At 41.8% G+C, this 16308-nt stretch overlaps 2 protein-coding genes across 4 annotated transcripts; both read left to right on the top strand.

Annotated features, from left to right (window-relative positions):
* The first annotated feature begins 4497 nt into the window (after window positions 1-4497).
* On the top strand, window positions 4498-7492 carry LOC121589778 (lachesin-like). Of its 3 annotated transcripts, none has more exons than XM_041908901.1 (5): window positions 4498-4660; window positions 4754-5013; window positions 5177-5436; window positions 5525-6188; window positions 6566-7492. In XM_041908901.1, the coding sequence occupies exons 2-5, from the start codon at window positions 4950-4952 to the stop codon at window positions 6691-6693; spliced, it is 1116 nt and encodes a 371-aa protein (XP_041764835.1). In that variant the 5' UTR covers window positions 4498-4660; window positions 4754-4949; the 3' UTR covers window positions 6694-7492. The 3 variants fall into 3 exon arrangements, with proteins under 3 accessions (XP_041764835.1, XP_041764836.1, XP_041764837.1); XM_041908902.1 differs by having other exon boundaries at window positions 4751-5013; XM_041908903.1 differs by lacking the exon at window positions 6566-7492 and adding an exon at window positions 6308-6441 and having other exon boundaries at window positions 4499-4660.
* Window positions 7493-13374: 5882 nt separating this feature from the next.
* LOC121600232 lies at window positions 13375-14199 on the top strand. The gene has a single exon (XM_041928658.1). The coding sequence runs from the start codon at window positions 13375-13377 to the stop codon at window positions 14197-14199; it is 825 nt and encodes a 274-aa protein (XP_041784592.1).
* Window positions 14200-16308: the final 2109 nt, after the last annotated feature.

Here is a 16308-nt window from a genome sequence, read left to right as displayed (position 1 = left end):
GTTTATATAGTGATGATTTGGTGTGTTTAACTGCATTATTGCATTTACCGTAAAGATGTCAAATAATGGAGTTTAATGGCAACTCTATGCGGGACTAAAGAATTCAATGCTCTCACAGACTTAGACACATTTTTTTAATTTAGATAATTAATAAAACATTTATTAAATTATTTCTTAAATATATATTATAATGATTTTGAAGCATACGCATTTGTATATGAAAAGTTTCGTTGAATTTGTTGAAAAGTTAGATATCCCAAAGATTTTGTTTAGTAAATATTATACATATACAACCAAATGTTTTACATAATTATGTAGAATTTGAATTTTAATGTACTTTAGTATTAAGTAGACATATTGTTAAGATGTTAAGTAGATATATGTATAGTTGTTTTTTACTATTTGGACATATAACCGTCAACTTCAATATGATTCAATAACGTCATAGGTGATAACCACATATTGCCACCGTAGCAAGTATTGTCCATGTGGTACCGAATAAGCCTGGAAAGTCTATATAAGCTGGCGTAGGACGATACACTAAGTACTAGACGAAGAAAAAGATTATTTTTCTTAAATTTGTGTTTATAACATTATTACTATTATAAATATAAATCTAATATGTTAAATATATCTGTCATATAATGTCATAAATAATCACAAAACATATACGTCAGTTTTGCGAAAAAAAAAACATAAAAATGACACCTTTTCCAAATCTTCCAAAACTACTAAATTGCAAACTTTTAGTTTTTTTAGCAAGTACATGTTTCACTCAGTTGTGAATTTTCAGCCATAAAATTTACGTTAACACTACTTTACAATCCAACAGACATTACATTTTACAATATTCATGATCATCATGCACTGCATGACACTCACTAACCATTCACACTTTTATTGGTAGTAATTTGCGAGACGAATTTACAACATTGTTTAACAACACCTCGTTGCGACTATTTTTGACGATGAGTGTAAGCGTTGTGTCGTTGAAAAAAAAAGGCAGTAAGGCGAGGGAGTCAGCGCGTCGTCATCGTTTGTGCTTGCTAACTGTTGACCTGTTCGTACAGCCAACTCCACACTGATGGAATTGGGTCTGGCAATGACGTCACGAAACGCCGAAGCGACGCCATGCAGCCGGGACCAGCACGACGGCCAGCCACATCTAGAACGCGGAAGTCAGCAACGAGTAGAGAGGAAAAGCGGATGAAAAGGTTCGCTGGCGTTCTGGCGCTCCTTTTTCTTTCCTCCGTTTGAAAAGAAAAGCGAAACCGACCAGATGCGAGGGACATGAGTTTGTATTTGACACAGAAGAGACAGAGGATGAGGCGGACGGCCACGATTTGGGAGGTCAGGTTTTGCTGGATGAAAATGTTATTTTTGCACCACCAAACGTCATCCATCAAGCGACGAACGGTCAACCACACTCCCTTCGTTTGCGAGTGAGGATGAGCTAGTGCGAAAATGCGTTCTGGTACTGTTACCACCGACAGATTAGTGTGGTGGGATAGTCTCGTTTCCTATCCTCACAGTAGTGGGACATCGTTGGTCGGGGCCAAGGTCGCCCCGGAGGCAGAGGGTGTGAGAAAATGGGAAGGAAAACCTCCACCACCATCACCACAGTCGAACACGACAGGCCTTTTCTCTATTAGCCGGCTTTTGTAAACCAGCACGTCTGCTGGGCGATGGTACTGGGCAACAGGATTGAAATGTGAATAAAAATGGAAAACACGACATAACCGCTGACAGCATGACGGGACGGGAAAATGAGACAACCGTTTAAGAGTGAATTATCTTTTGGACGCGTCTCGAATGGCACTACGTGAGGCTCTGGGAGCGTGTTGGTGTGGCAAGCTAATTGTTGTTAGCACAGAAAGATCATACGAAGAAATGTTATGCATGACGGGGAAATTTAAACTCCTGTTAGTATTTGGGTGAATGTTTAATAACGTTTGTTGTCAATTACTTTAAAAATGATAAAAAAAGATCATAGAGAAAGATAATGTTTATATTACCCAATCTTAAATCAAGTTAGTGCAGCAAAACTCAAGCGGAAAAGAAATAGCTTACAAGGTGCACACTTTTCCGGAAATTAATCGAAAGTGTGTGTGTGTGTGTTTGTGTGTGTGTTTTTTTTTGCTGTGTTACCAATGACCTACTTCTAACCGTCTACTACAGTGTCCTCAACCGCAGGGATGAGTCAGCAAGCAACATATTTTATATAGCAATCGTTCAGTTTATTGCCTTTTGATGCTAACGCCGCCAATCGACACCAAACACCGCACAATCGCCCACATACTCTTCCGCAACGAAGTAGTGTCGGTTGATAACAACATTTAGCGAAAGCTATACACCCTTGTATGCTTGATCCGGGATGGGACCATCGCTGGCGGAAAAGTGGGGAAAGTCAACCGTTGCTTAAAGTGCACCTCGCTGGCGCCAGCGAAGACGATATTTGTGAGTAGTGTACTTAGAGAGCTTTTGATGTGGTTCATTCTTGGCGTGGATGATAATGCTGAGGTGTCTCAACGGCATCCTATAACCGTTTCAATTCATTGCTGTTGATAGAGTGTTTGCAGTATCGTTTCATATTCATGCGCTTCTTTTTCTATTAATTTAAGAATTTAAGTGCATTTTATTTTAAGCACGAGAATTGTGAGGAAGCAATAGTTAAAAAATATACTTAGCATGTTGATAACAATAAAATCAGTATAAGAATTGAAATACTCACCAACACATTAATACAGAACTCATATGATTAAAGAGATGAAAAGACAAAAGAATTTCATTCATTTATTTTCATAATTTGTTCATATTTATGAACATGTGGTAACATGTATAGCATGCGCTATAAATTCTTTTCCATTTGGTGTTATTTTTTTACTTTCCTTCTTGGCCATTAGCCAGCTGTACCCGGATTATCAATGCTATGGGAGTCATTGGTCCATACGAGTTTTGAAAACAAGCAGGGTACAGAATGAGGCCGTGGAATGAACGGTTTTATCCCGTCACCAGTCATGTATGGTAATACCAGTCATTCCCAATTATGTTCATTTATTGGTACATGTTTTAGTGCTTATTAAAACATCAAATTGCCTACCTTCAGGGCCTTAATGTTTCGTTAATGTTTAGGCGCGCAAAACATAAAACTATGAAGTAACTATTTTATTGTACAAAGAAAAAATTAAGGGATAATTTTAAACTTAAAGGGGTCCTTAAAGTTATGCACGGAATTAACGCTTCCTGCATGTTCACAGCGAATAATTTATGATCGTCATATTTACATATGAAAAAATGAAAACATATGCCCAAAACACTCAGAGAATGACTTTTCATAACCGACGCAGCCCGACTGCTAGACAATGCAAGGATCTCTCACCAGCTCACAGTAAAATCCCAACAATTGTTCTGAAGTCTCGTCTGAAGCACTGGAACGGGACATGACTTGTGCGGTATTCCCGGTTTCACAAGTGCCGGCAGCTTCTCTACCCACTCAAACCCTGCAATTGTCAAATCTCTTGCACCGTGCCGAGTTTGAGTGTGTGCCGTTACCTGCAAAGAGATCGTTTATGTTTGGCATTTCGTTTGTATGGCTTCCAAACATTGTCGCCCTTGTTTGAAACGTGCAAACCCCTACCTTCCTGTCCCCGTCCCTAGGCTTCAACGGGAGGGACGCAACCAGGGATGCGTGTAAATTAAAAGGACGAGCGGGTGTGGGTTACATCACCAACAGTACCAGCAATGGCGTCAGGAACCAAATCCCTCCTGCAACGGAAAAGGGTAATGCTGGCGCGGGGTACAATGCATTGGGCGAAAGAATAATGGGTGACGACACCCGCTCTAATGTAGGATAAGCTGCACCGTTTCATGCATCGCTTGGAAACGGTTCTACCGCCTGTAAAGGGGGGTGTGTGCGAGTGTATGTGTGAATGGGAAACAGGTTTTTCACTTTCCTTTGGTGCACTGGTGTAAGAGCGAACGAACGCCTGCAATAGAAGGGGGGAAGAGCAGAGCGGAAAGATTGAAGTTGTAACCGGTCCATTGGATGCGATAAAGAGAACTATTCGTATGTGTGTGAGTGTGTGAGTGTGAGTGTGTGAGAGGGCGAATGAAATTTAAAACTCAAAAACAGGTCGAATAAAGCGAGATCACAAAAGCGATAGAAAAATGTTAGATAGCCAAACAACGGCCAGAATTCTTCTCTCGCAAGAGAAACAGGTACACGCGTTTCCATAGCAACCGCTATCTCGCTACATTCTTTCGACCGGGTTGCGGAAGTGTGCGTGCAATCGATACGACGCACAGCATCCTTCCAGCCAGACGGTGTTGTATACGTGCTTATATGTGTATGTGTGTGTTTGTGTGTTTGTTTCTAACTTCCATCTCCCGTGCTTGCTCTCTCACTTTCCCTGCAAAGAGAGCATGATCGGGCGCTCTTTCTCTATCGGCCGGTAGCGCGATGCCTGTGTATTGGTGAGGATGCCGCGCGTTCCATGCTTTTCGTGGAATTGTTTCATTTTCTGCTGTGCCGTTTGCGTGTGCAGGTGCGTTTTGCTGCTGGACAGTTGTTAGAAAGTGAATTGCAATTCGCCGCCAGTTTCGCTCGCCTAAAAGGGGCACAAGGAAGTTTCCAGTGATTATTTTTTTTACTACGAAGCGCGTAAGTTCTTATTGACAGAGTTTCGGCGTTTACTCTCGGATTTCGCTCCATAGTGATTGATTGCCTTATCTGTGATCTGTTTTGTTCCAGCAGAGAGCGTGTCTGCTTTCCAAAGTACCTGCGACACAAGTCGTGCAGAATCGCCTAATCAAGCATCCGCTTGCAGCATCCTGCAGAGGGAGGCAGGCAGCAGAACCCCACGAAAAGGATAACGCACGCATACAACAACCTCTTCTCGAGTGCGCAGTGTCTGGCACCGTGTCGCACAGTCCGTTCGCCCCTGCCAAGGATGTGGCTGCTACGAATGAATTTGCTTCTCATTATTACGCTGCTGAGCGTGGCGTTGACGCTGTGTAAGTGCCGTGCCGTCGTTTTCCCCTAACCGTGGTATCAGCACGGCCCAGCAGACGAGCACCCCTCTTATCAACCGGATTTATTCGGCGATTATGTGCGGTATGGGGCGCGTACGCGTCGGATTTCGTTTAATGTGTCTTCTTCTCACCTTCCTTCCCGCAGCGAACGCACAGCAGGCGTCCACCGCCAGCCCAAGCATCGTTTTTATCAGCCCGGAGCAAATCAAAGACATTGGCGAGCAAGTGACGCTGAACTGTTCGATCGCAAATGTGAAGAACTACATCGTGGGCTGGCAAAAGAGCAATCGCGATCGGACCAAGGAAAGCAACATCATCTCGCTCGGTGTACAGCTGGCCGTGACGGAAGATCGGTTCAGGCTCAACTTTACCAAGGAGAATAATGCTGCGAACTATGTGCTGGAGGTACGAAACACACAATCACATTTACATTCTCGCCTACATTTAGAAAACGTTTGTTCGTTCGTAACATTTTGTTCGCCTTTCACTGTAGATTCACGATATCGTCAACACAGATGCTGGGTTGTACGAGTGCCAGATACAGGTAAACAGTACGAGCAAAATCACCAAAACCGTCGAGCTGCAGGTGAGACATCCGCCGATGCTGCTTGAAAATCAGCACACCAACACACTGACCAAGGCGGAGGGTGAAGATGCCCAGCTGGTGTGTCGTGCGGATGGCTACCCGCGTCCAACCATTAGCTGGAGGCGCGAGTATAACGCTATATTGCCCATCGGTGGTCAAACGTTTACCGGCAACGAGCTGCGCCTGAACGGACTGCGTCGGGAGGACCGTGGCACGTACTATTGCACGGCGGACAACGGGGTGGGCCGTGCGGACACGAAAACGATTACGCTCGAGGTGGAGTTCGCGCCGGTTATCCGTGTGCCACGGCCGAAGGTAGCGCAGGCGCTCGATTACGACATCGATGTGGAATGTGTGGTGCAGGCTTTTCCGGCTCCCGCCATCTCCTGGTACCGCGATGGCAAACAAATCCATAACGGCGGTTCGTACAGCATCTCGCAGATTGGCTCGCCGGACGATGTAACCACTTCCGTGGTAAAGATTCATTCTGTGGCCGCTGAGCATTACGGTGACTATGTGTGCAAGGCCACCAACAAGGTTGGACAAGCCGAGGCTCGACTAAACCTGTTCGGTAAGTGACACACGAACCGATTCATTCATATGAAAGGAAAAAAAAAATGATTGCCCATATTTTCTTGTGGAACCATTCCATATTATCGCTAATATTTATTATTTAACCCCCTTTTCTAGAATCCGTTATTCCTGTCACCTTATGAGTGCTTTAATTTTTGGTTGGGTCGTTCCACCCTGGAACTATTCTCCTTTCCTATCCTAATCTCCACGTACCAGTGTGTGTGTGCCGCAATACTGTCCTCTGTTGTTATGTGAGTCGATTATTTTTCTTTTTGTTTTTATTTTTGCATTTGCCAGCAGCCAATTCCTTGTACTGGACACGAGAACTTAACTCTGTTTATGGAACTAAAACTTATTCAACATTCTTTCTTGTAGAACAAAACGTTCCAAACATTAACTATTCTGGATTGAAGTGGACCAACGATGGCACCTCGACTAGGAAAGTCGTGCTTGGCCATATGCTTATCGTTGTGACCACACTGCTGCTAGCAACGCTCTTGTGAATGGGTCGCTGGAGAACGGATGGCCCACGAGGTAACGCTTGGCGTCATGCGTGCTTTCTCGGCTCCATAGCAACAACCAGGAGATGAGTCAACTTTTACATGGGAATTACTCTCCACATCAGTACTATTAACACACCAGCGACAGCAAAAACGAACAACCGTGAATGTTTCGTGCCAATCAGGAACCACCACCAATCCTCTACTTGCAGATAGAATACTGATAGTACAATCAGGATACAATCTACTATTAAGTCTTTTAAATCATATCCATCCTTTCCTCGTTCAAGCCTTCGATTGAGGGTGTGCAAAACGTAAAGTGCAAATATAAAGTACATTTCCGTGCTCCAGTGAGTAACATGAATGAGCCCGGCGATCGCATATCTCGCCATCAGGCGGTTGGGCTTTTTGAAGCAATGGTACAATTATACTCATACAAAAGAAGAAAAAAAAACAATGCGACCAAACTAGTGCATCGTAGGTAGTATAACGGAATAGAATGGCGGTATATTTTGTGCGAGAACAGTCGTATGATGTAGGTAGGGAGCGGTTTCGGACTAGAAAATAATTTTATCATGTATTTCTTCAATTGAGCTCGACGTAGTGTTTCTAACGATATTAGAGAAGCAACACTTTTATGAAAAATAGACAGGAGGATAATTTGACGGCATGAAATAATAATTGAAAAGCAAAAAAGTATAGCCATTCTTTTTCTGTTTACTGTTAGGCTAAGAATTTATGCAATAGAAGAACCGAACGAAAAGCGCGCATTTCGAATAAACATCAAAACTTTGCATTATAATGCATATTTGTGTTCTTTTTAAATACGCATGTTGCTACCTATTAAAAAAGAATTATTTTTATTACTACAGTAGGTGACCGCTAACTGGATGTTTTTCTAACTGGAGTTTGGTATTTTTATTCCAGTCAACGCCAAACAAAACAATCAATCTATACAAACGTCACTCCAGTCAACGAACAAAGTTCGAGCTTGTTTACCTCTCAGTTAGCGGTCATCTACTCTATCTATTTAGATAATCTCGTGTGTACTTTGAAGTTACTTATTTATTTTTTTATAACCCACCTTTGAGTTTGAACCAATACTTAAAGGAGTAGCATGATGAGATAGGAATACAGTCTTTCCCCAAGTTTAGCGAATTTGACTTACACGAAATTGTAACTTTGACTGTTAAAATGTCAAATCTTCATAATGTTCTCCAACAATTGTAAATGTAAAATTAACTGTATTTTTGCTAAATGTATAAAAAGCTAAAACGACGGAAATAACTGAATTTTCTATATCAATTGTATTAAATAAGTAATCAAGAGTATAAAATTACTTGATTTTATGAAAAAGAACAATTAATCAACTATATTGTGTATTACGTATTATTCAAGTAACTCTGTGAAAGATTGTACAGTCTGCTCCCAAGTTACGCGGCTTGTGCGTTCCCAAGGAACTTGAATACCAACGTATGTCGAATTTCGCGATTTCCGGCCAAAATACAATTGATAACTTGATAATTTTTATTAAATTGAGTACTTTTATACACTTCTTCATCACTTATTGGATACGATTTGTGGCGAACATTCTGATAATTTCCACTTATAATTAAATCTTTTAACAAAAAAGCACTATTAACTAGTTTGAACTGTCAAATTTAGAAAAACCGCGTATCTCCGAATTCGGTTACGTCGAGAACCGCGTAACTTGCGAACAGACTTTATATGAAACATTTTGAAATCAGTTAAATTACTAATTGAAATAAGGTCAAAAAGAATAGAGGACATTTAAAATTTCCTTCAATTCAATCTTACATTAGTGATTTATGGAGAGATGAAATGTTTGAGTAAAATTTGTTTTTACATCCTGATTTCAAAGCGTTAAAGACAGGGGCGGATTGAGCAGCCGCTCGTCTTTCTTCTTCTTCTTTGGCACAACAACCGATGTCGGTCAAGGCCTGCCTGTACTCACTAGTGAAGTGAGCTTGATTTTCAGTGATTTATTGTTACCATAGCATGATAGTCAGTCTTACGTATGGGGGCACGGTCTATTCGGGACTTGAACCCATGACGGGAATGTTGTGACGTCGTACGTAGTTGATGACTGTACCACCAGACCGGCACCCCCGCTCGTCTTTAGGGGCCCCCAAAAAAGCATGCAACTTCTCGCTCGACACATCTGAAAGAGCTACATTCGTGTGTCCACCTAGGACCTCCACTCGTGTTAATCTGCAACTGGTCCAAGAGAAAGTTAAGTTTTTTGTTTTAGCTTTTATAAAATTGGCTGGAAACCAATTAGATATATCAGCAATGAATTTAACGCTTTATCTAATATATCTTCGGCAGTTAATTCATTTTTAAACTTATAACTGTTTTCATACCGATAATGGAGAGAACCTTTTAGAACCTTTGAGAGAGAACAAATTTAGATGAAATATTAAAAAAATTTAAATGTATTGTTTGATGCTTTTTCTATTTAGCGCACCATCACAACAAGAAGAAATGCGGTTTTTGATATTGTCTCTGTTGTACTACATATGTTCGTGCTTTGAAAATTTAAATGATTAATGACGCTTAAATCATTATTGTGATGGTTTTGTCTAGTATTGTTTACTAATAATTGTCTCTTGCCTCATTTCCTCACACTACTACTCAATAAACCACCTTAAATCTTTTTTCCAATGTACATGAACTCTTGTTACACATTGCTCTTTAACAATGTTTTGTGTAGTTCTTTGGGCTGAATTGTTTTTGTTGGTTTCGTACCGCTTTGAAACATGCGCATTGTTTGAAAATTGACGATTTTGTTTTCGAAATACTTGGGTATTTATCTGATTTTTCGTTGAGGAGAGTTCTAAAATGTTCACTGCAATATTAAAAAGGTGCCAAAATTAAATGATATTTAAAAGTACCCTAAATTTCAGTGCTTTAGTATGGTACACTAGTACTGTTCCCCACTTGTCCGCTCCACCAAAACACTCAGCTGCTCAATCAAGTCGATAAAACTTTCGCTCGGTAATTAATTAAATTTCACTCGGTTCGTTTTGATTTATACATCGATGCAGCGATTTGATTGAAACTCTCGCCACTCGCTCACCGTCTGGCGAAATGGATTTGTGTTTTATTTTTCGCACGATTAAAAGAACCACTGCCTTCGGTGACATTTATACGACTGCTACGACGGATGAATGGGTGAGTAATTGATGGGCAGTGCACGAATCAAACACAAAACAAAAACAACTCCATTTAGTGCATGAAAAAGCGATACCACAGGCAAAACATGAAGCAGTGAAGTGGTCGTAATGTGAAATACATTCGAACAAATAACCAAGAAAAAAGAAGCACTATCAAAAATGACTACTATCAGGAGAGTACTTCGAGCTCTCCAACTGGAAAATGTTTTGCCCGTTGGGAAAGTTAGGCGTGCACTATACCGTCGAAACAAAACAACTGCCACGAAACATGCTCTCGACATCGATAAACGAATTAAAACGCACACCATTTTCGGTTCTGTTAGAACGATGGGGGAGAAAAAAACAACTGGCGGGTTGGGTAGGAATGGGTCCGAAACGTATTTTTATTGCACATAAAACATTCATTTTCATCACCTATATCACCAGCATGCGTATTTTTCCGCCACCCTTCACAGCGGGTTCCGATAATGAGTATTGAGTGATTAAAAACGGTTCTGTGTTGGGGCCGTGGGCTAGGTTTCGCTACTTGTCTCTTGATGTTCTTGTGTGACTTGTTCATGGGTGTGATCAGCTTGAAAATGATGATGAGAGATTAATTACCGGCCGGCCGGACCGGGCTAGTTATCGTATCATTATACTTGATTATCGACATGATGAGCATATTTTTATTTCAAATTATAGCACCGCATGAAAAATCCTTCGCTGGCCATTTTGTCGCAACCGTTGACCGAGTTTTGCAGAGTGTACTGTTAACGTTTTTCATCTATTTATTTTTAATTAAATTAATACCCTCTTTCATGCCAAGCTTTTCCCCGAATTGGTTACCGTTGGCTGTCTCTTTTTTTCACGCCCAGGATCATTCTCAATTATTTTTAAGCCCAGCCTTCGGTTATCGATACGAGGTAGGCAACGCCGCGACATCACCACCTTGTCCGTTGCCTCCGACCATGCCCGGAAACCGCGGATAAGCTTCAGCTGCTGTCGGGATTGGTTCCGGGATTGATTACCGTCGGGTTACCGGCCGGAAAATGGACGTGAAGCCGTCAGTGGGGAGCCCTGTTGCGGTATTGTGAGCCGCTGCAAGCGAACCTGTGTGCCCGGTGGCACCAAGCCGGAACATTTCACGATTGACCGATCATCCGGTTGATCGACAGGGCGTAGGTGGCATGTCCTGTGTGACGAGTGTGCATTAAGCCCGTTTGCATGCCCGTTTCGTTCCCTCGGTGTGTTCGGAGTATGGCAATTTGCTGCCCATTCTTGTTCCGCTTTGGACCTCTCGACCCTGCCCACGGAGACAGGTGCACAAAAGGCATAGCGTGGAGGCATGCGAATGCTGTGGGCAGCGGGACACAGCAAAACGGATTCATTTTTCATCATTTGTGCGTGTTGTCCACAGTTGGATTTTGGCAACATAATTAATTATCCAGCCTGGGCCTGGAGAGGGTCAATGGCGAAATGATGTACACCGTGTGGGAAAATGCGAAAACCGACGGTGCAATATTATAATTAAAGAATAAAGCGCTCGGTAAAACGGTGCATATTGAAAATCAATGGAGCGTAATTGTAGCGATACCGGCCGCAGCAGCATCGCGTAAAATGGTGACAGCAGCAATATGTGTGACTCGTTTCCATGTTGGTGGATATTACCGAAAAGGTAGCAATAAAAAAAATGAATCCACGGTACAGTTTTCGTGAGCAAAGTACTCAAATTAATTGAACAGCGTTCCCTTTTCAAGGCACCTATTTTAAGGGTTCTTTTTTCACAAAAGAGTGTGTTTTTTCAAATATTTAAATTGAGTCGAGAAATATTTTAATTTTATGTGGTCAAAGTCACACCATAAACATACATTAAAGGGAAATACTTATTTCATAGATTTTTAATAGAAGAGTTACATTGTTGGTACAGCGAGGAGCCTGAAATCCATTTTGAGGTGCAGTAGGAACTGTGGCTCATGTTCTTTAAATAAGTTATTGAAAATTTTGTTTGGAAAGATAGTGTAAAATATATACAATATTTTTTTTCTTATCGTTTACAACTTTACAACTGCACAATGCCAACGATATTTAAATAATGTTTTGAATAAAGGTATTGCAATAATTCGTTGTTCCTTACGTTGATTCTAATTTAATCCAGTTTGTTATCGTCAACGTTCGTTATTATGATTATTATGATCATGAAAAGCCACCGCGCTAGTCGATGGTTGGGACTGTATGCAATGGAAAGGCTATCGAACCACAATGACGTAGTGAATTTCTGTGCTAGAATGGGAAGTCATAAAAAAGTTTTAAACATATTCTAATTCATATTCTGGCATGGAAAAGTCAATTTTTGATGGATGCCATTGGACACGTACTTAACATCATTCCAATAGAACGTGCTCCTCATACAGGGTAGCTTCGGTACATAAATATCGGACTAAATAAGGATAATTTTCTTCTATTTGGCCACGTACCACGCAATTTGATTGTTAGAGCTTACTATGGATGCACGGTACATACGAGACTTGAACTCACCCCTTGAACTCCACGGGATTTCTCTAAAGACACCATTGCTGGGCTTTTTTCCGAAATAAGACGACAAAACAATAGAGAATGTTCAAGTCAGAGGTTGTTGCAAAAAGCACTGTCCTTTATTTTATCCCATTGGATGAAATTATTTTCACCGAAAATGCGAAATTTTTAATTTTCCAAATATTTGAACAGCGCGGATTCCGTTATAGTTTTTAGGAACAAATTCTCATATATTTAACAAGCCTCTTTATTTGTTGGCATTTTTCAAAATGGTTTATTCTTCTGCTCAAATGATATTAAAATTGCCTTCTCTGAAACCATACCATAGTTCGCACACAAAGGTCGCATTGACATTAAAATAAGCGCAATTCGATAGAAAAGTGTTTCCTGCGTCGCTTTGTGCTTGGAACATTTATCAGTGCTTCTCTAATTCAAACGGCATCACATGAAGCCGTGTGCGCGCTGTTGTCAACTCAACAAGCTGTTTCTGTGCTGACGACCCTTAAGTGCTTACCGTTAGCGTTGGCTTTGTGAGGTTATAAGATTTTGTTCGCTCGCCCTTGCTCTTGCTGAGCGATTGCAGTAGGAAAGTGCATGGCGCCCACTCGCATGGAAAGCAATCCGATTTTCCCGTTCCTACGAGATGGAAAGCTTGCATTAGAGTCGTCATCGTTAACGTGTCTTGTTGTCGCGCAATTTGACACAATCATGTGCCTTAAGCTGTCGCTGACGTTTGGAGGGTGTCAATTTAACGGTCCAGCGAAGCTCACATGGCACGCGCTCGGGATGTTTTGGAGAAAAGCTGAACTTCGCCGAACCTTGACCGTGCGCGTGTGTGTGTGTGTGAGTGAGTTGGTAAATTGTTAGAAATTTCATTACGACCTGTGCAAGGGTAAAATGCATGCGACGTGCCCTCGAAACCGTTAGTACGGTGACGATAGCTCATCCGAACGGGTGTCCCAACCGATCGTCAACGATGGCCGACGGTTTGCTGCATAGATTCAGCACGATCGGTAGTGTGATCGGTAGTAGCAGCAGCACGAGCGTTCCGCCGATGGAAACGGCCAGCATCACGCAGCGCATTCACCACGAGCCACCCGCCTTGCTGGCCAGTGGCAAGTATCCCGTGTACGGTCCCGGAACCGGTCCCGAGCTGTACGATGACGAGGCGAGCGAGTACTGGCACGGAACGGAGGGCAATGGAGCGGGAGGATTCTTCCCAAGCTTTCTGCCCTGGGGGCCGGCACCGCTGGGAGCACATCCGGTTCCTCCACCGCTGCCACCACCGCCACCACCACCGCAACCGCCGCCGGCATTTCCACTGTACCGGGGACCGTACGGGGGGCCTTTGTACAAAGGCCTCCGCTTCAAGGGTGCGTCCGTGGCGGTGCTGACGCTGTTGGCTTTTCTGTTCTTTTTGAGCATTCTACAGAACTACATCCGTGACTACTCCACCACATCACAGCCGACCGTGATTTTGCTGACCGCTGGAGCAACGAAAGAGAATGCGCTCCAGAACGCAATCTACCCGTACCGAGTGCGGCCGAAGATAGGCCAGCGTGGCGATGAACCGCCCCGATTCGACGACGAGGACGATGCGGACGCGATCGAGGAAACAACCGACCAGGGCGACGGGCCATTCGCCGGTGGATATCGGGCACGGATCCGAAAGGGTACGGGACAACATCGCCCTCATCACAAAGGCAGCAGCGGTAGCAACAGCAAAGTGTCCCCGGGGAATACCGCGACCGTACCGTCCAGTGCACCGTTTGGGGATATTTTCAAGGTAAACGGATTGTGAGTGTGTTTCAGTGCGCGCTGTTTCTGCTGCAGGCGTGCAGGATGATCTAAATTGACGGACAAAAGCTGACCGAAACATTCCGTTGGCCCGTAACCGTGTTATGGTCGTAGCTTTCGTAGTGATGTTGTTTATTTATTATCCCTCTTTCGGGTCCAATAAAGGTAGCGTTTTAGTCTTGGAAGTGTTTGTAGTGCTAGCATCGGGCTTGGGAAGGATGGGAACAAAAATCAACTTTCTTCGGTGACTTTTGAACGTTTGATGGAGAGTTGGCAACGGAGAACAGTTGCATTTGCACATGCAGTTTTGAACGGTTGTTTGTTTAATCGTGCTGACGGAAGCGTATTGTGCACTGCAGTTGCAGTTGTGGAAAGAGAAAAAGAAAGCAAACAAAGAATTGTTTCTGGGATGTGGGCTGCAGCTGGATGTAGATTGCGACAAGCGCCTTTGAATGAGAGAAATAATCTTTCACAAGGATTGCCTTTTGCTTCGTTCTTCTTCGTACAATCAGCATATACTAGTTGTTATGAAAGAAATGATAAATTATTGAAGTACGGTTCGGGACTCTTTTCCGTTGATTCGAATATTATGATGTTCCGATTGAAGATAAAAGGAATACAAGATAGAATTCAGTTAGGAAGTTTTTTCCATGTTTTGACAATTAAAATCGACCAAGTTTGGGAATGTTTTATCTTAAGGACAATGCTAGCAATTACTTTTTACCTAGCCAATGTTTCCTATTTTCTAAAAGGATTGTCAAAAAGTGGGGATATTAGGTTATATTCATAATTGAGTTCTGAGCCTCAACGAAGTAGAACGAGATTAAATTAATTCTGGTTAACGAAATTCTTCTTTGTTGAAGTACTGACCACAATTGGCCAACATGTTTTCATTAACTTTCATTAAGACATGTTTTATTAAGATTGTCCCGAATTGCTCATGCTGTTATTTCAAGTCAAAAGATAGCAAAAACTTTCTATCACTAACTCTCTTTCTCTAAATAGCATAAACTCTATTTATTTACGTTCGATCTATCTATAGATTGCAACTGAACTTAGCTATTTTTACAACGAAGATGTTTATGAAGTCATTTAAGAGGTCATAATCGGTACACAAGTACACTACTTCGATCTGTATTTTTAAATACTTGCGTTGTTCCATCACGATTCCGGTATAAAACTCCAAACCAAATTGATGAAGAAACATGTTGAGCTGAGTGCTATTTTTTCACAGTTTGAACTCCACATTTTGCTCGATGTCCTTTTGACAAGGGAAATCCTACAGATTGATAGATATTGTTCGAGTCTAAATATATTATTTTGATTTGATTACAAACTGATTTAAATTTTGACTCATTTTAATTCGAAACATTTAGTTGATTATGCTTCTTTCAATGTTTTGCTAGCATGTAAATTTTCTTTAACCTAATATTTTACGTTGTATTTAAATTGTATTTAAATCGGATCAATTCTCACCAGTTTCAAAATTGTATGTTCGAACGTCAAGGAACGATATTAAGAATAAAGTGTAAACATATTCAACAGTGTTTTTATTTCAGTTTTGTTCAATTAAAATTTCTAAGTAAAGCAGTTCTATAGTTGTTCTTGCAATCCTTCTGAAATTGCTGTTTGAGTATGTAACCATGAAATTACATCGGAATTAAAAATGTAGAAGAGATATCATCCCAATATTAATGCAGAAAAGTAAATGAAGAAAACAATACATTGTTTCTTCCTTGTTACCCTCACATATACCACTGATTGCCTTACAGGTTTTCGAAAAACTATACATCGATTGCTGCAAAAATCACACCAGCACGCTTTGTTTCGTCCTTCGGCTTGGTACGGCGGTTTCATATCTTATGCAAAACTCTCGTTTCAACCACTCCAGCCCTCATTTACGATGCATGTGGGTGGACACGGGGGTGTGGAAAGTGATATATGCAGATTTATAGTGGCGTTACGTTCTATTCGACGTTTCTACTAGCACTATTACTAATGGAGGTACTGTTGCCATACCTCCCTTAGCATCGCTGCCCATCCTCCGTAACATTCGTGTCAGCTGCCTGCTGAAGAATATCATTTTGCTTTTAGATTTTCTATATGGGGCGTG

The sequence above is a fragment of the Anopheles merus genome, chromosome 2R (genome assembly GCF_017562075.2).
Source record: "Anopheles merus strain MAF chromosome 2R, AmerM5.1, whole genome shotgun sequence".
Classification (NCBI taxonomy): domain Eukaryota; kingdom Metazoa; phylum Arthropoda; class Insecta; order Diptera; family Culicidae; genus Anopheles; species Anopheles merus.
Note: the sequence above shows the minus strand (reverse complement) of the source record. Positions and strands in the feature narration are given on the sequence as shown.

Excerpts from the sequence above, each read along its gene's own strand:
- LOC121589778 (XM_041908901.1), top strand. The coding sequence starts at position 4,950 with ATGTGGCTGCTACGAATGAATTTGCTTCTCATTATTACGCTGCTGAGC. Across the intron at positions 5,014-5,176 it reads GAGCGTGGCGTTGACGCTGT|CGAACGCACAGCAGGCGTCC; the intron begins GTAAGTGCCGTG and ends TCCTTCCCGCAG. Across the intron at positions 6,189-6,565 it reads GGCTCGACTAAACCTGTTCG|AACAAAACGTTCCAAACATT; the intron begins GTAAGTGACACA and ends TCTTTCTTGTAG.
- LOC121600232 (XM_041928658.1), top strand. The coding sequence starts at position 13,375 with ATGGCCGACGGTTTGCTGCATAGATTCAGCACGATCGGTAGTGTGATC.